Source organism: Balaenoptera physalus, assembly GCF_965194825.1.
Source record: "Balaenoptera physalus genome assembly, chromosome: 9".
Lineage (NCBI taxonomy): Eukaryota > Metazoa > Chordata > Mammalia > Artiodactyla > Balaenopteridae > Balaenoptera > Balaenoptera physalus.
The window spans coordinates 44,405,444-44,430,797 of NC_138888.1; the positions used below are offsets into that span (position 1 = coordinate 44,405,444).

The 25,354-nt window shown below is 39.4% G+C and overlaps 2 protein-coding genes across 2 annotated transcripts; one reads left to right on the forward strand and one right to left on the reverse strand.

Annotated features, from left to right (window-relative positions):
- Window positions 1-34: 34 nt before the first annotated feature.
- Window positions 35-25,145, forward strand: TRAPPC3L (trafficking protein particle complex subunit 3L; the record flags this gene model as incomplete). The annotated part of the gene is given in 5 exon segments (XM_082474318.1): window positions 35-139; window positions 145-179; window positions 15,945-15,987; window positions 20,112-20,297; window positions 23,163-25,145. Coding segments are annotated over 5 exon segments (489 nt in total), but the record flags the coding sequence as incomplete, so codon positions are not given.
- CALHM5 (calcium homeostasis modulator family member 5) lies at window positions 3,234-19,078 on the reverse strand. Its single transcript, XM_082475740.1, has 2 exons — window positions 17,350-19,078; window positions 3,234-13,866 (listed from the first exon to the last, which is right to left on the reverse strand). The coding sequence occupies exons 1-2, from the start codon at window positions 17,887-17,889 to the stop codon at window positions 13,459-13,461; spliced, it is 948 nt and encodes a 315-aa protein (XP_082331866.1). The 5' UTR covers window positions 17,890-19,078; the 3' UTR covers window positions 3,234-13,458.
- Window positions 25,146-25,354: the final 209 nt, after the last annotated feature.

Below are 25,354 nucleotides of genomic sequence, written 5' to 3' on the forward strand. Positions count from 1 at the left end.
AACTGGAAAATTTTGTGAAAAGAAAGAGTAATATATTGTTCATAACTTTGCCTGTAACATAAAACTATCCTTTTTTCCCCAGAACAAAGATCTCTTTGTCCTCACCTATGGAGTTCTGGTTGCCCAACTCTGTAAGGATTATGAAAAGATGAAGATGTGAATAAAGAATTAGATACAATGTGAGTAGAAGTCTTTCATTCTTGTGGAATGTAGTTGGTCTTCCTCTTTTGACTTCTCTTGCTCCATTATACCAGCTCTTCTTCTATTTCAACAAATCGCATCTAGAGCTGAACGTTATTTCTGACAATTGCCATTCAGGTTGCTATAAAGCATAAAGTAATAGGAAGGGACATTTATTCCATGAATATCAATCATGCAACGTTTTCTTTTACTTGTGAAGTAAAAAGGGCATCTGTCATTAGCCTCATTTTACTGATGCTGTAATTAAGACTTAGATGATGTCACCACAACCACATAGTAAGAAAAGCCAGTTTAACTTTTCGTGGGGATGTAAATTGGTACAGCTACTATGGAAAACAGTATGGAGATTCCTAAAAAAAAAAATTAAAAGTAGAACTATCATAGGATCCAGCAATTCCACTCCTGGGTACTTACTTGAAGAAAACAAAAACACTAATTAAAGAAAAGATATATGCACCCCTATGTTCATTGCAGCATTGTTTACAATAGTCAAGCTATGGAAGCAATCTAAGTGCCCCTCAATAGATGAATGGATAAAGAAGATGTGGAACACACATATATGTATAATGGAATACTACTCAGCTATTTAAAAAAAGAACAAAATCTTGCCATTTGCAATAACATGGATGGACCTGGGGGTATTATGCTAAGTGAGATAAGTCAGACAGAGAAAGACAAAGACTGTATGACTTTACTTATACGTGGAATCTAAAAAGCAAAACAAATGAACAGACATAAAAATACAGAAACAGACTCACAGATACAGAGAACAAACTAGTGGTTGCCAGAGCAGGGATGGGAGGAGGGGTGAAATAGTTGAAGGGGATTAAGAGGTACAAACTACCAGCTATAAAATAAACAAGTAACAGGGATGTAATGTGCAGCACAAGGAATATAGACAATATTTTTAATAACTTTGTATGGTGTGTAATCTATAAAAATATCAAATCACTGTGTTATACACCTAAAACAAATACAGTATTGTAAGTCAACTATACTTCAATTTTAAAAATTTATGGTTTTCAGAGAAAAAAAAGCCAGCTTAGAATTTAATTCGTCTGACTTTATTCTAGTGCTTTTTCCCAAAATTAATTGTTTCTTTAAAATATACCTTTGAATAGAATATATATATATATATATATATATATATATATATATATACACACACACAACTGAATCACTTTGCTGTACACTGGAAACTAACAACATTGTAAATCAACTATACTTCAATAAAAAAATAAAATATAAAATAGAGCTTTGAAGATTTTCTCCTATTATGATCATCATTCTGAGAAAAATGAAAATGTGGAATTTACAGTAGAGTTACCATAGTTGATTTTACTTGTAGTAATGAAATATTAGAGGGTTTTAACTTAACAGGCATATATCCCTGTGTTTATTATAAGAGCAAGCCGAAAATAAAGTTGTACTTCTCTCCGGTCTAAGGTCTAAAAGAAAGCTCCTTAGTTATACAAAAATATATTTCATAGTTTCCAAACACATTTACGATAAAAGTTTTATTATTAGGAGAAGCTAATCAGAGATAAACTTGATCATTTAAATCAAGGTAATCGTAAAGGATAGGCTTGACAAGAAATATTATGATGTTGCCGTTACGAGTTAAACATGAGGAGCTCTGATCCGCATCAGATTCAGAGCGATGGTCTAACCGAGTCCAATGTAATGGAGATTAAATATGAGTACATATCCTGCTCATCCACATTCCCACTGTGCGACCCTGAGCAAGTCATTTAGCCTGTCCAAACCTCGTTTTCCGCATCTGTCAGGTGAGACCTCTTCCAGCTGTAGTTCTCCTGATTTTCAGGTATTGCTTTCCCTAGCTAAACTCTGGACACAGAACTAGATCATAAATAGTTGAGTGTGCTGATTGTAGCTTCCAAAGCCTCCCTTAGAGCATCCGGGCCTTCTAGTTACTGATAGTGTTTACAAATACTTGGCCTGGTGCAAACTCTGTTCATCAAAGCTGGGAAAGCTTTTTACTGTCAGGTCAATGCCATTATGATGGTTGTTCTGAAGGGTATAGAGGGAATTTATGATTTTTCAGTAAAAACATCACATCATTGGTGTTGTCACAGTAAGATGAAATTTTTAAAAAGAGAAAAGTATGATATAAAATATATAAAAAATAGAAACAGACTTATAAAACTTGAAATTCTTATCCTTAGGTTGAAAAATTGGAACTCCATACATCGTGCTTGTTAGAAATTCTGGAAAGCAAAAATGAGATCTTTTCCTTTGAATAGTGTAAGTTGAAACCTTGGAAAGGTAAGGGAACTCATGATCAACTTTACTGAGAACATCTTTATTATGAAAATAGAGCAGTATAAATCTGCCTTTTAGTTTAATGTTTTAATCGGTATGTGACACACAGTTTTACTGTATTTTGTGCCTGTTGATCTTCTAAGAACTTGCTGCTGGCCAGCTTCTTTTGTATATATTCCTATTCTCCATCCAACTAGAGCAAAAATGTTTTACAAAGAATGAAAATAATATGAAGTTTTCTCGAGTTATGTTAATAGACATAAAATTTGACTTGATACTTTCTTAGATTATCCAGTGAAGTTACGGTTCATTTCTGGGAAATTCATTTCCCCATCATGTCTGTAAGCTTTTCCAAAGGAAGGGAAATTTCAGGCATTCTTGGGGTTTGGCCCACCACGCCATGGCAAACCAGCACATTGTAGACATTCATTAAATATAGAAGTGAATTTACAAAATATTTGAAGATTTTTTTTTTCACACATCTACACACTGTTGCTCCTCCTATTCTGTCCAGAAGAGGGCAGTGGGCCACATTCATCTCCAAATTAAAGACTCTTTCCTATCCCTTCCCCTCTTACCCTAACTCTCACTACCGGCAAAAGCCCCCTTAGTTCAAGCAATATTTACTACGGTGAAAATTCAATGCTCCAAAAATGTCTGGTTGCTCACAATAACAAGATTTGAATTACAATAGGATCCTGGACAGGAAAATAACTGACTGTCATTAAAGAATAGACAGTAAACTCATCTTGATAATTTTATAGAAACGTTTATTTTTTCCATGATTTATATGAGTGTAGAAAGTTTCGGGACAAGATTCATTCTTGCTACATTGATGTCAATTGTGATTACAAAATGCAAACATTAAAGAGGTAATCAAATCACTAGATATTATATTTCACTTAACTTACTTAATGGGCTCATATCTCTTCCAGTTTATTATAAGGGCAAATAGAAAATACAATTGTACCTTTCTCTGGTCTAAGATCTAAAAAACATCTCTTTAGTTACACAAAAATATATCTCATGCTTTCCAAACATACTTATGGTCAGTTTTATTATCAGGAGATGCTGGAGACAAAAATGATCATTTAAATAAATCATTCCCATTTATTGTGGAAAATATTTGAAATGTATCCTAAAACTCATCATGGAGCCAAATTGTGTTAGGTAGGCTTCTTTATGTTGCTGGCATTTGGGTTGTCAGGTAATAGGGGTTTATTGTGAGGATATTCTGGGACACGACAGCTAGGCCTCATGGAAGAACAGAAATTCAGTCTGTCTTGTTGTCTCAGTAGCAGACATTTATGGTTCCCTACTTCAGTCTTCTGCCATTTTGGCGACTCAACTACTCTCTGGTTATTATGTTCTTGCAGCTACCTACTAATATCATTCTATTCTTCTATATCTTCTCTCCATCTCAGTGATTCTGCTGCCTCTTGGTTTCTGCTTACTCTCTTCTCCCCAGGCATTTTTTGTCTTCTGCCCAATCATCCAAACTGTGACTCTCTCTGTGTGTCTCACATTCAAAGTCCCAAAAAGAGTCTCTAGCCTGTGCAGCCAATCACTAGCCCTCTGCTGGATAGAGTTTCCATGCTAAGCCACTTCCAGGCCTATAGCCAAACTATGCACTGACAGTCCCGGTTCTCAAATGCCCATCCTTGTCCATTATCTGTGGCCAAAACAACAGGGTAATGAGACACAAAGCATGGCCATCGTAGGGAACCCCTCAGGAAGGGTACTTGGTTATGAAAAACATCCTGAGTTTTCCCCAAATGGGGAAAAGTAATTGGCAAAGACCTTGTTCTTCCTGTCTAGGAAATTAGTAGCAGTAATTTATGAGTCTTACTTTACCTATGAATGCTCTGCTCACTTTATGCATCTTACTGATGCTGGTGTTTGTTTTCCTTTGTTCCAGAAGCTAGAAGTCCTGTATAGAATAGTGTTGCAGGCTCCATTTAGCATGCTAACTATAAGGTATCGAAGTAGGGAATTGTCATTGTTATGCATTTTGGAGATAATAATCAAGTAAGCAAACCTTTCGCCAAAAAAAAAAATACTTCCCCCATGAGGCAGTCCAAGTGAAACCACATTGTTAGTTGAAAGTAAATATTTTAGACCATTAGCAAGAGTGGGCAGACATTTCTTAGAACAGTAAACTCAGAGGAATGCTTTGGTGGAAGGGAGACAACCAAGTTCTCCTAAGAAAAATGATGTTGTACTACAGTAGATAGTATTAGGTTTTTCTTTTGAATTTCTTATAAAGGAACCAATCATAAAAGTTCCGGTTCTCTAATCCTATGGGGCTTTTGCTTTTGTTTCTCTTTTTCTAAAGCCCTTGCAGTCCTTTCTCTTGGCAGTCTGTGTTTTTTCAGAGAATGTTACCAGAGATGACCTGATTTTTTATGTGAATAGAAAAACTGCCCAGGTGAAGTGAACTTGAACCAGGCCATTCAAGTCAGAGACATCAGCATATCTTAGGATACATTTTTTCTCTTAAAAACAAAACAAACAGTTTTGTTCCTTATGTTTCTGTATTTTACTTTCTCTCCTTTTTTCCCCCCGATATTTGGCTTCTTTCATTTTCTAAACAATGTACCTTTTTAAAAGAAGTACTTTCCCTGAAAATTACCATATTTCACAATTCTGAGTATAAGCCTAAATGGAACGCACCCAGTACCAGGCACAACACGCAGGATTATGTTGACATCATAATTCTGTGCACAAAATGGAGAGGCTCTTTTCTGTGCTTTGAACGTTGTTTTTTTTTTTCTTTCTTTTACCAGGATGAAAATTTAAATCTCAATTTTAAAGTTGCCTCCATTCCCACACCACCCTCCCACCCAACACGCAGACACACATAGACAGACACATACCCCTTCCTTTTACACACAACTTACTTAAAGGGATAGATGAAGAAATGCAGCCTGAATGGCATAAAATAGAGGGAGACTTGGAACATTTTTATTGCTAGGCAATGCTTGCCCTTTGTTGAAATCTCTCACTGATGTGGAGGACTGTATTTTGCCGTGATGTATTTTGCTTTTACCGTATCAGGGCTGGGAGCATGTCATTGCCTCTACCTAGTGGTCAGCATCGCCAGAGGATAACATGCCCTGGCTCAGCCTTCCTTCTTCTGGAACATGTGCTCCCCACACACATACTACTGGAGGCCAACTTCCACTCAGCTCAAATCTATCCACGTCAGGCAACTCAAAGATAACCTGCCAGGAATCCCATCAGTGTAGGGTGGGAAGGGGGAGAGGGTGCTGTGTGGCTACCACTAATTTCACCTCCATCAGACAGCCAGGAATTGTGACTCTGTCACAAAGATTCCCCAATCCTAAAACATTTAGGTATCTTGCCACTGTTTTATACTAGAATAATTTGTAAATAGAAGATTCAGTATTTAGCCATGATGTCATGGGCCCCTAACCCCACCCAAAAGATTGAAGTGGGAAACTGAGGTCCTCAGAGTCTACGTTGCATTCGGGAGCCAGGCGTTCCTTACCTGTGACTCATGCAAGGAGCTGAAGGGTGGGAAGAAGCCAAGTGACAGACTCGGTCACTCATCACAAGAGTCTGGGCAGCCCTGGAGGGTCAGATTCACAACCAACAGGGTGGACTGGAGACCAGGTCAGAGGGCAGTTCTTAGCACAGCGCAGGCAGAGGTGGGTCCCAGGGTTAATGCACCGTGTGTGCCTAATTCCCAACCCCTTCCTAGGGTTACTGCTTCCTTTCATCCCTCCATCAAGCAATGGAAGCTAATCAGATTAAGCCTAAATAGAACATCTTTCTTTGCTATTACTTACTATTTTTCAAAGGCTAACTCACAATTTAGTGGTAGAGGTCTATTGAATTACTTTACTTTTTCCAACATATGATATTAAAATAAGTGGGAGCCCTTGGTAAACAGGGATTGAATTCCATAGAAGTCACAGCACAACACCACACAGCATTCCAGAGAAGGATGGCCTCACAGTTAGCTGAATGTCAGGCCATTTTCCTTCTTAGTAACATTTCTGAGCAAGGAAGACGGGAGTGGAAAAAATTAAAAGGAAAGAAAAACCCTTTATAGTCATAAAATTCTCAATATTTAAAAATGGTGAATATTAACAGCAAAAGGAACACACAAAATATTTTGAAAATTCTTACCATTTGGTCCAGAAATATGGCGGAGGAATTATTAAAGATAAGAAATTTGTTTAAACAAACATAACCATTTAGGCTTAATTGTCCCCTCTGAGTAAGCAAGAACTGCCTTATATAAACACCCACACACTTGCCCTGTTCCCCTTTGTACCTCTGGGAGAGGAGAAAGAAGAAAAGCGTAGGAAGTTTTCATTTGTGGACAAGCTTGTGTGCATAACCACAAGTTCTGTGGATTCTGCAGACTGATTAGGTGTAACCCAGAAGACTGCATCAATTACTTAGGGCAGATTCCCAATATGAAGGCAAGGCATCTGCAGGAAAATTACGCTTAAACTTTTATTGTGACTACGTTTGTGTAACATTATTTTTCTTTTAGTCACAGAAAAGTATCTCTTAAGGCTCAATTCTCAGTAAATTCTGCAAGTTATCTCCCCTTACTTATGAATGTCCATCTTCCACTCCTGTTCATGATCCAGTCTCACAAGCAAACTGGCTTTCTCTAGGCATCTTGTCTCCTTAGCACTATTACCAAAGATGTTCCAGAAGGAAGTTTTCAATCTTCCAGATATCTCAGCCCATGAAAATCTAGGCTGTCCTAAGTTTCCATTGGAGATTCTTGTTTTTATTCCTATTGCTTAACTTATTTGGAAGAGACTCATGAGAGACTGACTTATGAAACAAACCTAAGTGTGTGGATTGAAAATAGCAATCGCATGGGGAACGTTTCATTAATGTAACTATTTACAGTGAAATTCCTTACCGGGAGATGAAAACAGTTGAGGAAATACTCTGGGAAACAAAACCCCCAAGGCTCAAGCAACCTTTATCTGAGCCTAAACATTCAGAATCACATGGGGAAGGCCAGCCACGCTCTTGGTCAGCCCTGCTTGGTGTGACTCTTAGTTTGTGTCAGAAGTAAGATTTTGTCCAGACTTGCTCTGACCTCTCAGTGAGGCTCCAGGGTAATGGTTATCAATCCTGACTCCCCCATAGAATCTCCTGGAACTTTCCCCCCAAAATCCTGATGCCCAGGCCCTAATTTTGACCAATTAACTCACACTCTCTGGGAATAAGACTCAGGCATCAGAACTTTTTTAATGCTCCCCAGGTGATCTTAATGGGCATCCAGTGCCCTAGAGCAGGGGTTTTCAAACTGCGTTCCTCGGTGCTCTAGGGTGAGCACTGCAGAGGCAAGGTGGCATGTGATGACTGCAACCCCTCCCGTCCCTCAGTCCAAATTCTTCCAGAGTTACCACTCATTTTGTCTCCTTTAAGTGTTTCAAATAAAATAAAATGTCATTGGAAAAAAAGTGGAAAACATTAGAGACATGTAATCAAGGATAGTCTCGATTAAAACAAAGCCCACCAGTGGTTGGGATGACTAGCTTATCTCTCGCAGAGGAGGTAGGGAGAGAAGTTTTGTCTCCCAGGACCTTCACTCCAAAGAAGATGGATATTGATCAAACACCGGTCTGTAACTCTATATTTGTCTGCATATTTCTTTAACCACTTTACTTCCTATATAGGGTCAGTGAAACTCACTCATAGTTAGCCAATTGTTTAAGGAAGCAAGCGTTTTAAAAGCACTATCCCTCGTGTTTCCTCTCATGGCACAAATACCAACAAAACTCCTGGGAGAATCATCTTGATCTGTTGATATCATCAGCAATTATTATTATTGCAGAAGCACATCCTTTTATGTTAAAATCTAAGAATAAAATGTTGTTACAATGCAACTAGTAATCATTTTATAGGTTATGTATTCTGCCAAAGGATGCATATATTCTGAGGTATTTTCTAAAGCAAAATTATTCAATAGTCACCTGAGTTGATAACTTTTCTTACTTTATCCTATTCCTTGAAATGATCTAGAGAATGTGATTAGGTAAATTGATTAATTCATTTTTCCCAATTGAATCTCAGTTTTCAATACAATTTAAAACGTTTAAAGATTTTTCTCTGGCATTGGTGTAGCTGTAGGGTCAGGAAATTTGAAACTGTGAAGAGAGAGCTGTTCACACAGACAAACAGAAAGATGTGCTCTAAAAGGTATACAAGTTAACGTTTGGGGACTATTCTAAATCTTTTATGAACTTTCCCTTGCTGAAAATTCCTTCTTTATCAATTGTCATTTTTACCTAAGGAAATAAAATGAGAAGTTGACCTCATCAATATAGAGAACTAGAAGCATAGTTAGAGCATAATTGTCTCAAATATCTAGAAACCCAAGGTGGAAAAGTTGTGCTGAAAGAGAAAGAGGCCAGGGACCCAGACGGAGGCCAAGAAACTTGGAGATAGGCATCAATTCCCAGGAGTACATCAAGAAGCCAACTAACTGGGAATTCATGTGCTACTGGCCTTAAGATTTAGGACGACAGAATTGAAAGAAATTCTGATCCAACACTCTAATATTACAAGTGAGAAAACTTGCTTCAAAAGATTAAATGAACACTTGAGAATATACCAACATGAGGCAGCATTTATGTGATGGAGGTTAGGAATCAGACTAATTCAGGTCCAAATTTAAGCTCTATCTCTTACCTGTGGCTTAAACTTAACCTTTTTGAAATTTAGCGTTATTCATAAAAAATGGAAACAATAATCCTTCCAAGTGTGCTTGTGAAATTTTAAATATAAATCTTATGTAAAGTATCCAGCACATAATAGTTTGCTAATAAATTTTAATTCTGCCTTTCCTCTTCGATGGAATAGCAAAATTTAGAATATGATCTCTCGCACAGCTGGGCAAGTATTCTTTCGGCATAACTCAATTCTAACAAACTACTGAACTTTGAAAATATTATTTGAAGCAACCTAAAAGCAGTTTTCTTCCAGACTCAAATATGACATTTTATGTTTGTAATAAGAATCTTCTGAGCTCCCTGGTGGCGCAGTGGTTAAGAATCCACCTGCCATTGCAGGGGACACGGGTTTGAGCCCTGGTCCAGGAAGATCCCACATGCCGCAGAGCAACTAAGCCCGTGAGCCACAACTACTGAGCCTGCGCTCTAGAGCCCGCAAGCCACAACTACTGAAGCCCACATGCCACAACTACTGAAGCCCGTGTGCCTAGACTCACAACAAGAGAAGCCACCGCAATGAGAAGCCCATGCACCGCAATGAAGAGTAGCCCCCGTTCGCTGCAACTAGAGACAGCCCACACGCAGCAACGAAGACCCAATGTAGCCAAAAATAAATAAATAAATATAATTGTTTTTTAAGTAAAAAAAAAAAAAGAATCTTCCAACCTCCAAAAGGGATTAAACTAACCTAATGCTCTTGACCAAAACCCTACTCCAATAGGTATAAGTACAAAGCCACTGACACTTGCCTTGCCTACTAGTAACGCCAGGCCTCCTTCTGGGGTTACGCTCCATGCTCAAGTCCAGCCTCAGTAGCTCAGCTTGCCCTTCTACCTCTTCTAAAGTCTCATTATTTCCCAGTACACATTTGGGGCTTCATTTAGGTTTAGTCAGAAGCCACTGCTGTAAATGATTAGAACTGGAGCCAGATCCTTCCTTGTGTCAGCTCCTCAGGGCAATCTAGGTTCCCCTGGGAACTTTGGGCAATGATGGGATTGGTTGAATACATGATAACAATCAAGGCAGCAACCACACAAACGAGAAAAGTCTTCATCCTTGCAGCTGCCATATAAAAGGTGCATGTACAGATCCACTGCTCCTTGCTATTCACCTCATAGGTGAGGGGCTGCAAGTATTGACTTTATTCTGGTTGCATGAATGGGCAAAGGAGAAGGAGAGGGTAGGAATGGGTTATACAAAATAACTTAGCTCTTTAAAATTATTATTAAATTAATGAGATTCCAATAGGAACATAGCAGTGGCTTAGTTCTGAATCTAAAACCATAAGGTTTCTTAAAAATCATATAGAGCAACAAGGAGAATAATGGGAAACTCACAAACTCTATTTTCTTGAAACAAGAGAAAATATTTCTCCATAATGAAAGAGTATAAATTGTAGCAGGGAAAATTGATCCAAAAGACCTATCTGAAAGCATATTTGGTACTGTTTTTGGACTTTAAAGATGAAGAAAGAATTTTGTGAGAATATAGGTTAAAAACATCATGATAATAATAAATTAGGATGGCATCAGATGTTTCCTTAACAGAATTCAATGACAAGACAGTGGAGTAACACTTAAAATATACTCAAGTAAAGAAAGTGTGAACGAGCTAAACTGTCCTTCAAGTATAGAATTGGCCAATAACTTGAATATGTAAAAATTCGGGGAATAGGATTCCTGAGAACTTTTTCTGAGAATAATACTAGAGGGTAAACTCCAGGCAAGCAGGAGTTGATTGACAAAACTTCAGCAAAAAGAACAGAGCACATAGTTTATTTCATTATATAATTATTATGAAAAATTTCAAACCTACACAAATATAAAGAGAATATGTAGTAAGTCCCAAGTACCTACTATCCAGCTTCAATAAGTATCAGTACTTTGCCCATCTTGTTTCAACTATCAGCTCCCCCTTTTTTTGTGCTGAAATATTTTAAAGAAAACCAAAATTTAACCAAAAATCATTAAAAATGAATTTCAGGCTTTGGTGGAGCTAGTTTAGAGAGGATATACTGCTTACTGAAATCAAGAGGAAAAAATTATTAAGGAAACACCTATGCATAGGGAGAATTTTTGTATAAATCTATGTATAAATTCAATTTGCCTCTAATTTCTCTCTTTTAATAAATTCTGATTTTCACATATTAGTGTTCAGGCTATCTTACTTCATAGTGCCCCCAAATCTGATGGCTTAAAACAACAAATATTTTTTTAAGCTCATGATTTTCTGGATCAGGTATTTGGACAAGACATAGTGGGGACCCCTTTGTAATGTCTGCAGCCTCAGATGGTGTGGCTCAAAAGTCTGATGGCTGGAATGACTTCACTCAGACCATAGCCCTGGGACCTTTTTTCTGGCTGTCGGTTGGGTTCCCTGGCTCTTCTCCATGGCTTGTCTGCTGAGGCTGGAATGTCCAAAATGACTTCTTCACTCAGATGCCTGGTACTTTACCTATCAATAGAATGACTCAAAGAGTTGGAGTTAGCCAACTAACTCTTTTTAAATCTCTCTCTCTCTCTCTTCCTCTCTCTCTCTCTCTCTCTCCCTTTGGCTAGCTTGGCTTTCTTCAGAGCTTGGTGCTCTCAGGGTAATTGGACTTCTTACATGGTGGCTGGCTTTTACCACACTGAGCATTGCTGGAGACCAAGGCATAAGCTACAACAATTCTGCAATCTGGATTCACTTCTGCTACATTCTATTGGTTCATTAAGGTCAGAATCAAGAAGAGAAAGAGACTCCATCTCTCAGTTGGAGCCACTGAGCCAAGTTTAATTTCCCATGGTTAGGTTTTATTACGGTGAAACTCAGATGCACCAAAGTTGCACAGGAGATGGTCTGGCTAGAATCAAAGCAAATGCAAAAAAAAAAACTAGCTATAAAAACTTCTTAGAAAGTTCCGGCTCATAGAGCCCATGGTTAGCATCTCTTCCTAACTCTGCTTTCAGTGACATCACCTTGGTAATTGAAATTGCATCATAGAAATTGGCAAACACCTCAAATCAGGGTTTGTTTTTTTTTTGAGAGCCAGTTGTTAAACATTTATCACATACCATGTCTAAAACCCAAACAATATTTCAAATATTGCAACATCACAGCCCCCACCTCCCACTCTCCCACCTACACACACACAAACACACACACACAACCTGACTCTGCACCTCCAAGTTCCCAAGGATATGTTTCAGGTCTTATACCTATAGGATCCTTTCCCCAATTTGGGATAATGTTCCATGGTAATAAGGAGTTCATCCCCAGGATTCTCCAGCTAGGAGGCAAGGACTCTCTGGTATAAGATGTGAGCCACAGCATAAAACATGGTGCCTCTCCCTTAAATATCAATCCCACTCAGAGATTTAGAGGGAATTAATATACCTATATAGTTAAACTAATGTGGATATATTACATAATAGAATGCAAAATTTGCATTCTGTAAATGCCCACAAAAGTGTTTTTAATTTCTTATAAAGTCACAAGGAAATAAATGAACTACAAGGTTGAAAAAAAGTTTTAACATGTAATATTAATATATGTCTATAACAATACAGTCATAAATATATATATATGTATATGTGTGCTTGTGTGTATGTGTACATGTGTATTTTTTAATGTAGAAATGGGTTCATGAAGGTAAAAGTGCCTAGAGCCCACAAAAGTCATAATACAGCCCTGACCGTAAGGGTCTACTTTCAGTGCATAGTGGAAACATGTGAAGAGCTCTGAATTTTAGGCATCATATTCTTTTAATGTGTTATTTTGAGAACCGGTGTCTTCAGATTCCAAGGAAATGAATTTCAAATGATAGAATTTCACACATCCTTGAAAGGCAGTAGGATAGATTTACTGAGTGAGGATTTCTACCAACTACACAGCAGATCCCACTGTACAGAAGTCTGTTAAGAGTACCACACTCACTCACAAGTCACCACTGCTACCCCCGGATGCCATGACCATATTTACACAGAGTGGCAGACCTTCTTGCATGAGTCTCACTGTCGATCTTAAAATCTTAGAACTTGAAGCCCCTGAGCCCAACCCCCAACAAATGCGACAGCACCTCTGTCGCCATCCTTGGCCGGTCACTCAGCATCAGTTTGAGCACATGACACTGTCTGTAGCTGGGAGCTGCAAAGCTGCTTCCCTTTGTGTTATTGTCTTATAAAGAAACACTAAATGTGAGAAAACACAGAGATGCTCGGGTAGCTGTTGACGCAGTAGGAAGATGTCTAGACACCACGAGTCAGTGATGGTGGGCGAGCTGCACATTTTGAACAGCATCCGCAAGCACCATTGTAGTCTCATCATCCTCAGGGCGATGTTCCAGACCATCTTCCACCACCCTGTGGAGGACGCTGTAGTGTTGCTGGTTTGGGTGGAAAGAATGCAGCTCTGAAGCAGACTCCCAGGCCGCAAAGGTAGGCATGGAGAAGACCTCTGGCCTCTTGTTTTCGAAGAAGCATTTCAGGTTCCTCTCACTCAGCCTTTTGGCATAGTCCAGGAATGTATTTTCCAACTGTTCCTTCTCCTTTTGTGCATACGTCTTCCAAAAACTCAGCTGCAGGTAGCTAACTTTTGATCGGCAGCGAGCATAACAAGTGGTGAGCAGAGAGAAGAAAGATGCTGAACAAATCAGGAACCATCCTAGAATCTTAGAAAGAAAGAAATATTGAGGACCTCAAAAGCAAAGCCACTTCTCAGGGAGCCGGGGTAGTGTTATCGGGAAGTGTATGGCTAATTTAATACCAGACCTCAATTGAAATCCTTCATCTTAATTACTAACGACAGGGTTTTTTTTTTACAGTCAAATAAAGTTAGGGTTTACCTAACCTCTATTCTCCATCCTACCCACCATTGCTGGTATGCAAAGAAAGACCCGGAAGGCAGGCAAATGGAAATGAGCAAAAATATAGATTATCCAAGAACTGGAAAAAGCAAGTCCTCAAATAGTACTAGCTATTAGAGGAAAGAATTCTGTGCATGAGTAAACGTGGTCATTTGAGCAAATGACCAGCTCCTTAGCGGAGTGCTTTCAGGCGTTGATACGTGCATCTTCATGGCGCCTGACTGATTTTTCCCTTGTTACATTGTTTGCAGAGAGCAGCAGACCCTCCCTGAGAGAAGTATCATCACTCATTATCCAGGATAAAATGAGACAAAGGTAACACAATAAGGAAACTGAAGCTCTAAGAATCAGAAGCCTGCATAAAAGCCAAGAAAAAAAAATAGAGTCATTGCAAACCTTCAGGATTTGCTGGTTCTGAATTTTGGTAATTGGAAAAAACAAATTCCTCTCTGAATACGAACTGGTTCTGCTGGGGTTTTTTTCTGAACTTTAAAAACAGAAGTCTAAGCAGCTCAACTTATCTTCTAAACTTTTTGTTGTTCTAATTATATTTTTCACAATTGGAATTAATTTCATATGTGAACAGCTAACAAAGCTCTTTCAAAGTTTCTCTTGACATTTTAGTTAAATGGCCCTTAGTATTTCTCAGCGGATGGGCCTATTTGAACACAGAAACAATCTGCAAATGAACCCATTCAGACCGTAACAGAACCACAGATATGCTCCAATGCTTTAAACCAGTGTTTCCCAAACTCCAACTCCAGACTATGGAGGTCATTGTACAGGGTTTCAGACCCCACATGAATGCTAACTCTGGGTTGCCACTAGTTGGGTTTAAATCTCAGCTTTCTCCCTTCTGTGGCTATTCTCCACACCTCAGGTTTCTCAGTTGTAAAGTGGGGCTTACCTACCTCAGAGGGTAATTTGGGGCATTAAAATGAGATGATGTAGAGATACACGTGACTCAGAAAGTATCAGCCATTGTCACATGCTGCTATTTTTCAAACGTATCCATGTCTGTGTAAAAGCATTGCTGAACACAGGATATCTTTCTGACGTGATTTAACAAATGAAGCACAGCTCCCATCGTGTGAAAGTCCTCACATTTACTTTAGTCACTTGTGGTCGGATCTTCCTCTTTTCTTTAACCTCTGCCTTTCTTTGTCCACACAGCCGGTTCTCCTGTAGGCCAGTAGGCCATCTCACCTCAGTATCTGAACCAGTTCTGCCGTGTCATCAGCTGTTTGATCAGCTCCAGACTCCCCCTCCCCCCCATTGCATGACCTTACCTTCCACTCCCTCTCACCTGAGCGCTGAGCCCTGAGCGCTGAGCCCTCTCTTCTTCCCTAATTCATGGTACCCGGGGTCTACCTAGACATGGTGGATGCTCTCACCCCAGCCCTCAAAAGTGTGCCATTCTGCACGAGTCTTCTCCCTCAAACCCTGGCGTTTTTCTACTAAGTTTAGAACACTTACTCCGTGCCAGCAGCTTTATATCCATTTACGTCCATCATCTACTATACCTTCCAGCGCCCCTCCAAGGTAGGAGGAAACTATGAGGAAACTGGGACTCTGAGGGGTCAAACCAGTAGCTCTGGGCCACATAGCTGGTAAGTGGTAGAACCAGTATTCAAACCCAAGGATAGCCAACCCCAAGACGGAGTTCTTGCCACTGCTCTACCCTACCTTCCCGACTAATAGCAAGCCACCCAGCTGGATTCCGTTTCTCTGCTGCACCCATGGACGCGGCGCCTTTTACCCCCAGCCGCATATCCAGCTGTTGGTCTGGACTCTTTGTCGCTCCTGCCTGTGGGAAACACTGTGGTCAGCACCTGCTGTGACACAGCTCCCTTTGTCCACATCTCTTATGCCTCTTCTCCTAGGAATCAGCCCCAGGCCCTTCTCATTCCTCTGAAAAGTAAACAGGTCAGCGTGCCCAGGCTAAGCTATGGGAGGATGTGCATGATTTCCTTATGCCTCTGTTTAGAGAAGAAAAGTTCACACAGCGACAAGTGTTTGGATCTACCTGAATGGAGCCTGGCGCCACCTGAATGGAGCCTGGTGCCCGAGGACACAAATCATAAATCACTCATTGTATCACAACACTTGTAGTTAATACCTTCCTTCAACCAAAGAAGGAAGACGTTTGGGAGCCTGGCGTGCTTTTATCTAAGGTGCACTTTATGCATGAAACAAAAGATTTTGTTTGGGGAGCATTTTCAGGCTTATCAGTTTATGAAGAGAGTATGACTATATTGCCAAGCAGTTTTGGAAAGTATGATTTTAGAAAAAGATTTTGCCTTCATGTGTTGTTGAAAAGGCGAGTCTGTGCTGAAAAAAAGTAAAATTACACTATTCTCAGCACATTTATTCTTAAACAAATAGCATTCCTGACAAACTGTGGATCTGTTTATCTACTCTTATTGCTTGTTTTGATTTGGGGAATGTCATTCCTGCTCCTCACAAGTAGGAATTCAGTCTTTTCCTGAGGCCAGGGCCAGGCTCACATCTGGATTCGTGCTCACGTACCTGGAAGGATGACAAGCTACTTCCTTGTGTCAATTAGGTAAAGCTACAATTTCCTGCTGTTAAATAAAACAGTGCCCCAAATCTTGAGCTTCTAAAGTAATGTAAGAACTTTTTTAGCTGTAGAGCACAGAGCACAGGACGAAACCTCCCTGGAGAATATGGTCCCGTTTCACTGAAGGCTATTTAGAGACTGCCAACACCCACTTTATACAGGAAGTTCTTCTCCATCTTGACAGTATTTATACATAGAGATAGCAGTTGCCAGAAATCATGCAAGGGAATCTCTACACTAATTATATTATGTGCAACTTTGAAAAGTATTATCTCATTTCATTCAGCTATATTTTAATAGACGTGTGTGTTTTTCTGAGAAACCAGTTTGAAAATAATTAATAGAAGGCAGTAATTTCTAATTACTCTGCCATTAACACTCTATTATGAGTTAGTGTCATGCATTATTTACAAAATCAACCCAGAGAGATTGTTTTAAAGTACATAAGTATTTACATATGTATAACTCAGAGGAGATTTCTTTTCAGCAATGAAAAAGACAATCCAATCAGCAATTTTACTAGCCAAGCAACCACTGAAAAGCTTTTCCTCAGATTGTCTTAATGCTGCCCCGTGTTCCAGTTTCCACTTAGTTTCAAAATGTTTTAGGAGGATTCAGACTCAGCCTTGGCTAAACAGAGTACAGAGAGAATACTTCAAGCTCACTCTGGGGAAAAAAAGAAAAAAGTCATGTTTGTCCTTTCTTACCTGAGACTGGGCTTGCAGGGACAGTTTCAGTTCTTCGTTGTCCGTAGGGGTCATGCTGATTTTGCCGCAAGGTACTTTGTGAAGTTCGTCCCAGCACTCTTTGGGCTTGCCCTTGCAAATCAGCCCCAGGAGTCTTGAACTTTTGGTCCCACTCATGGCACATTCATAAAAAGTCCCATTGAGCAAAGCCACAGAAAGCCACATCACTGGAGCCACCAATGAACTCAGAGTGATCTGACCGAGGACGTAGAAGAAGCGGCAGCAGTGGCCCCTGGGGAAGATTTTCCTGGGATTCACACAGCAGCCTGTGAAGAGTCTCCATGACCTGTTGTTCAGAAAGAATCCCAGGATCAGTAACACCCAGGCGGGAGCAAAAAGGAAAACCAATCCGTACACCACATTCTCAGTGCTGCAGGGGCACTTAAAAGCCACGAGTGAAAAGAGACGCTCACCTCCCACAGTCAGCAGAGCCAAAAAGCTGTAGCCAATAACAGTTTTCTGGTTGAGGATGAATTTTAAAATCCCCTGAAAAGCATCCATGTTGAAGATACACAAAGGGAAAACGCTTTGCTCTTATTTATTGGCAGAGCAGCTGTGGCAGTGGCCGAGGGTGGAGCTCTTTCTTCGTTAGAAGCAACAGTCCTTCTCAGACTGAATTCAGCCAGATAAGGAAACAATGTCATTCCCTAGGAATGAATATTTCCCAACAGCGTTCAGATAATGCCTCCTACTGGTGGATATTAGGCCATGAAACTAGAGCCACAACACTGAGAATTAGAGTAAATTCAAAGTGAACAGCCTCAATTTTTATGTTATTTCCATGTGGCTTGGATTGAGACTCAGAAAGAAATTGCGACTCCACAGATAATAATAGTCTAGGAATTTTCCAACCAGAGGAATCAACATTAGCAGAAATAGGGTGTCAGCCAATTGATTGGGAGCCAAATCAAGCCTCCTAGCCTAGAGTTTCATGATGGTATTTTTCTCTTGTTACTTAAGACTTTTGCACTTTGACTTCAGATCTGGAAGATTCATTTTACATCCTCTTTAACTGACTAGTGACAAATGACATTGACAAATTTTAGGAGTTGGGCTATTTGAAATTTACATGGAAAAGTTCAGGGAGAGTTTGAGTTTTGAATGAAAGACAAAGTGAGAAGGGTCCTAATCATTTCTTTCCTAGACTTTCATAGTAACCTCTTGATTGGTATCTCTGCCTTTGACCTCATGCCCACCCCCATTCTCAACCCTAAATCCATCCTCTATGCTGACATGAAGGAGATCCCTCTAAAACAGAAAACCAGTTCCTCCCTAGCCTACTCACACCTTTGGGGCTCCCTGTTGCCCACAAATTGATAGATGCCAACTTCCGCTGAACCTCACCATGGTATTTCATGCCCTTGACATGTTCTTTCTATCTGGAATATCCCACACACACACACACACACACACACCTGACCTTGTTCCCCTGGCAAACTTTCACTCAATATTCATAAACAGGGTAGAAGCTTCTTATTCTGTGACTATTTCAAGAGTAGCTACCTAATATATAACATTGTACTTGCAGAGCTTATCATAGTATTGCAGTTATTTTTTTAATATCTATAACTCCTCTTTAACTGTGAGCTCTTATAAAACAGGAACTACATCTTATTGCATTTTGTATTCTGGGCATAAATATGATGTCAAACACAGAATGGATGCTTACTCAATAATTCTTTTTTCAAATAGTTATCGAACTCCACACTCCACTCCACAGTGTGCCAGGCACTGTACTAGACAGGCAGTGCTCAATGAGTACTATTGAATGAATGAATGAATGGTGAAACTTTTAGTACTTCTAATTATAAATAATTTAAGGAAATTGTCTCCATATCTGTCCTACATTGCTTTTAATTTTAAAATTAAATTAATTAAGGCACTTGAAAGACAACAACAGTCAAGCTGACAAATTTCCATGAATGAACTTCAGATTCCAGGCCTGTATGTTTTGTGACAAGGAAGTCCCTTGCACTAGAAGCCAGGGAACTAAGTTACAACGTAAACTTAGCCATGTCATTTTACTTCTCTGAGTCCCAGTTTACTCATTTGAGAAACTGGAGGTATGCAAGAAATAGTCTCCAAGGCTTCCTCTATCTCTACATTGTAGATTTCTTTCAGCTCTTTAAAACAGCAGACTTTTTTGAGAAGCTGCTTTATGACTCACTTATGTGCCTCCCACCACTAACCCTTGTTCCTTCTCAGAGACTTGCCATCCTTGGTGTTACAGCTCCCTCCACTTCCCAAAACACACCCTTGGGTTTAATCTTCCCATGGCACCCTCTGCCCTCTGCTCTGTCGCCTTCCTGTTGTGGCAGGTGTGTCTTGGGTCCCTTCTAATTCAGGATCTTATCCTTTACTAGGCTCATGTGACAAACATTATGCTAGTATGCTGGTGGTTAGTAATATTTTAATTTCTTACCCTCCTCAAGGATATTCACTTTTGAAAAAGATTTTTTCAAAAATGATGCCTTAACTCTGAGTTTCATAAACCATATTGTTTCCACAGAAAACTTGTCCTTTAGGATACTCCATGAAAATAAAAGGGTTGAAGACTTGCACAAGTCAGAGGGTCAGTAAATTTCAAAGCTGAGTGTGAACCCAGGCTTTCTGACTCCAAACTCCACGAGTTTAACCATTGTGCCTTGAAAAAGGTATTTGGGTGCATTACTAACAGTTCTTTGTTCTAGACCAAGTTTTGTAAATTTTTTCCTGTTTACTAGGTTGCTTTCAAGATGTACTTGGGAATTACACCAAGTGTGACCTGTAACAATTCAAGCAGAAATGAATTTTCCCTGATTCCAGACAAGAGTCCTCTGGTGGAGTTTGTGGAAGAGCTCCCTGCTGGGCGATCTTCTCTGTGCTACTGCAATTTACTCTGTGGGATTATCAGAGGGGCCCTGGAAATGGTAAGGCACAGACTCTATTTTGCCAGGTATATTCATTATCTAGTGCTGTGTAACTACCCCCAAATGTAGCCTCTTAAAACAACAAATATTTATTATCTCACACAGTTTCTGAGGATCAGAAATCTGGTAGCAGCTTTGCTAGGTGGCTGTGATTCAAAGCCTTTCACAGCTTAATGCACATGCAGTCAAGCGGTTGGTCAGGGCTACAGTCTCTGAAGGCTTGACTAAGGCTGGGAATCTACTTCCAAGCTCACTCACGTGGCTTCAGTGCCTTTCTCGCAGTCGGTTAGAGGCTTCATGAAGTTCTTTGCCGCATAGGTCTCTTTGTAGATCTAATCACAACAGGTGCTGTCAACTCTGGGGCAACGTTGGAGGGGACTACCTGAATGATAGGAGGCGGGGTCATTGTGGGCCATTTTGGAGGCTGGCTTCCACACCTGAATTATTCATTGATTTAACTAAAACAGTGATCGGCATCTCTTAAGAGGCACTGAGCATACACAGATGAACAAAACACAGTTATTGCCCTTCAAGAATCTTCTGTCCAGTAGAGAAGTCAAATGACTTAGGGCCACAGGAGGACCTGGGGTGGGGTGGGGTGGGGTGGAGTGGGGTGGGAGGTGGGCAGGAAAGCTTTCCTAGGGAAACTCTGAGCTGACATCTGAAAGATAAAAAGCAGTTAGGTGAAGGTCTTGGGGTAAGGAGAAAATAATATTCCAGGTAAAAGGAGGACCTTGTCCAAAGGCACAAAAATAATATTTCGTTCAAGGGACAAGGAAGTTGAATTAGTTCAGGGTGATTCACATGTAGATTGGGAAAAAAAAAATCAGGTCCGAAATAGGATAAAGAAGTCTCCAGCTTTCATGGGTAACAGTTGATTATATGTACTGAATGACAAATATGTGTCAGACTTCATGTGGTCCCAAATATCCAAATAATTTCAATGTAGTCTTTTTGTTATTTTAACTGATTTTCAGTTAAATTATGACAAAGACAAAAAAGATCTTATGGGGAAAAAGTGAGAGTGAATTTAGCTTCCATATTTCAAAGTGCACTGTACATCCTTCTGTTGGATGGTGAGCATCATAAAGGCATGGCTTTTGCACGCTACAGGAGCAGATAACTTGGTGCACCAAAGTCTACGGTTTAACAAATGCAGGCTGGTTGGCCAGGGAATTCTTAGTGAGAGAGGGGAGTGAGTCAGATAAGACTCAATAAATATTAATTAACTGCCTACTAGACCGAGGCCTTTTCACTTATTATTTGCTTTTACTAGGTATTTTTTTTAACATTTTTATTGGAGTATAATTGCTTTACATCATTGTGTTAGTTGCTGCTGTATAATCAGCTATACATATACATATATCCCCATATTCCCTCCCTCTTGCATCTCCCTCCCACTCTCCCTATCCCACCCCTCTAGGTGGTCCCAAAGCACGGAGCTGATCTCTCTGTGCTATGCGGCTGCTTCCCACTAGCTATCTATTTTACATTTGGTAGTGTATATATGTCCATGCCACTCTCTCACTCGTCCCAGCTTACCATTTCCCCTCCCTGTGTCCTCAAGTCCATTCTCTACGTCGGCGTCTCTATTCCTGTCCTGCCCCTAGGTTCTTCGGAACCTTTTTTTTTTTTTTTCTTTTTTAAATTCCATATATATGTGTTAGCATATGGTATTTGTTTTTCTCTTTCTGACTTACTTCACTCTGTATGACAGACTCGAGGTCCATCCACCTCACTACAAATAACTCAATTTTGTTTCTTTTTATGGCTGAGTAATTTCCATTTTATATATGTGTCACATCTTCTTTATCCATTCATCTTTCGATGGACACTTAGGTTGCTTCCATGTCCTGGCTATTGTAAATAGAGCTGCAATGAACATTGTGGTACATGACTCTTTTTGAATTATGGTTTTCTCAGGGTATATGCCCAGTAGTGGGACTGCTGGATCGTATGGTAGTTCATATGTACAGTGCACTTTGAAATATGGAAGCTAAATTCACTCTCATTTTTTCCCCATAAGATCTTTTTTGTCTTTGTCATAATTTAACTACTAGGTATTTTTTACTAGGTACTTTTGCTTATATCTTATTTATCCCAGTGACTTAAAATAGCTGAACAGGTACTCTATTGAGGGTAGGTCAGCAATATGCTGCTCTTGTGTGAGTATATTTTAATGAATAGAGAAGCAAGCCCTAGGGTTTGCTTCAATGTCTGGGAAATGAGAAATTCTTTATCGTGGAAAAGAAGGCCTGGGTATCAAACATTCATGTCTATAATTTCGATTTTTAATTTTATACTTATAATTTATTTAGTTGGTGTTTTTTCACAGCTCTCAAAGCCATAAGTAATTGCTAAATGTTGTTAGGACAAGTGATTATGTTATCGAGCTAATGACAGAGTGATGTATAGCAAGTCAATTGGAGAAGAATCATTTTAAGAAGCCATTTATCCTTGGAAGTTCTGCTTGGCAAGGCACATTGAGTCAAGGCTATCTTTGAGTTGGGAATTTGTGTTCTTCCTGAGATGGAGCCTTACTTTAGACCTGTACTGTGAGTTAAAAGGGGCCACATCCTGGGCTTGCCCCAGAATCAACCAGGTTGAGCATGTCCTGGACCACCCCTCTCTTTGCAGACTCACACACAAGAGCTGACCACAGCCAGATCATCAATGGAGGACACACAGTAAAGGGCCCTTCATCCACAGAAAAAGCTCTTTTTTTTATCATTTTGTAAGGAAAGTCAGCTCTTTACGGGGTAAATCAAACTGAAAATAAAGACAGAAAAAATTAGAGGTTTTTTTTTTTTAAACCTGAATGACTCAGGCCTGTTTTGTTTTTTTTTTTCTTTTTGTCTTTCCTAGGTTCATTTGGCTGCTGATGTTACATTCTTGCAAGACAGACTAAAAGGCGACAGTGTGACAGAAATAGGAATAACGTTTCTGAAAAAGCTGGATGAGGAAAAATACAGACGGAAAAAATGAAGAATAGCATGCAAAATGCCACAGGCTGGCTGGTTGAGCGGTTAATATTAGCTAAACATATATAGCCATAAGAGTTTTGAATTGTTTAATAGCACGGGATTTAAAAGACTTATAAATTTGAAATGCAGGGCACTAAGATTCAAAGCTGTATTTTTCTTTGCTTGTAAATCACACGTTTTCAATCTCGAGTCCGCAAGATTTCATATACAAATAACTCCTTGTAAAATAGTAAGCATGAATTCTACATATTTCATAATCCATCCTAAGAGAGTCTGTTTTTTTCATTTTCTTATGGTAATGAAAAAAAGTATATGACCTACACAGTTGCTGTATTTATCCCTTCTTACTGGAAAAATGGATGAAATTATACAATATCAATGTCACTATATAAAGACAGTTTCTAGATACTGTATATTGCAGTCTCTATAGGAACAGTACCATTTGTAACAATTTTCCATATTTTTGAGAAGCTGTAGATATGACTTTTCTCATATATAGGCTTGGGTTATAGCTTCGGCCTCCTGAAGCTACTCTTGATTTATAATCATCAAGGCAAGCTATTTATTTGAATGCTAATTCTGAAATATTTTAAAATAGCATTTAATTTTAATTCATTTAATTTTTAGATAGCTGGTAATAACCAAATTCCTTCCTTTTCTCAGGAAATATTACTGATGGTCAGGCCAGGAAATAAAATGACAGGTAAAGAATGTTCTTTGAGAATACTTTCTTATCCCAAAGCTTATTTGGTTAGAAATTTTAGTGTCATTTTTATCCCCTAAAAATCGTACAAAATATATTTTGTTTGTGACCAGAACATATTTAAAATTCAAAATGTACTAGATTAAATAAATGATCATCTTTACCAGACCATAAGCATATAGCAGTCCAGAATCTACTAGGCTCTGCAGAGAACACAAATTATAAGTCAAAGTACCAATTAGTGTGGCACCATCAGTTAAAACTGGCGTAAGTAATAAGGTAGTGGTAGACCTCAACTAGGTCTCAGGATCCTGCAGATACAGTCCCAGTTCTGTTTCTAGTGGCTTCAGCTGATCCTGACTAGTGGCTAATCCTGGGCAAGGCACGTCATCTCTCAGCCTCTCTCCATCTCTGTCTCTCTGTCAGTCTCTGTCTCTGTCTGTCTCTCTCTCACTTATCTGTAAAATGAGAGGATTGGATGTAGTAAATATCTAAAATTATGTCAGTGAGTTTAAATGACATAAACAATCACCACTGAAATTCTACATTTTTGGACTTTCGAAGGCTATGGGGAAATTGTTTGTTCCCCACCTACTCAGCTATCTCTTCAAAAGGACATTGAAGTAGGTACTAAGGACAAAATAAGGTCACTGGGGCAGCTGCAGCATCAATGGAAGGACTTTCAAACCAATACCACAGAAGACCAGGAGTAGAATCTGGAAGAAGAATGTTATCTGATATCAGAAGTGATATCGTAAGCCATGGATTTTAAACGGTTGCCTTCGAGGATGTTTGTCGACAATCCACCCCAAAACTTATTTTGGGATGTTTCCATCTTCTGCTCAGTTTCCTCTTTCTCCTCTATAGTACACTCACCCCTCCAGAAACCCAAGATATTCATGTCTAAGGGTCTCCCTCTGAAGTCAGCACTCAACTAGCTGTCTTGAAAATGTTCCATGCCCTGGAATATTCTCCTACTTGTCTACACCTTCATCTCCTTTCTCTCCCAACCCAGCCATCAAAATTCGCTTCTCCCAATCCCTTTATTACCCACCCCCTGAAGGCAGTTAATCTGATACTCTTCGTGGTGCTGAGTGTTGGAACTGGTGATTGCTTCAAGATGGGGTTTGTTCTCCATACTTTTTTGTTTTCCTCACCCTGGAGAGGGAGGCAAGTCTCTTGGCACTGAATTTATGCTATGAAAGGTGATCTATATAACCAAGAGAATGGCTCGTTTGTATTCAATCTTGAATTGCTCCATCTTGAAGAATGCAAGAATCTAGAAAGTGCCGTTCATTAGAAATATGAGAGACACATATATAAATTTTCTAATAACCACATTAAAAAAGTAAAAAGAAACAGGTAACATA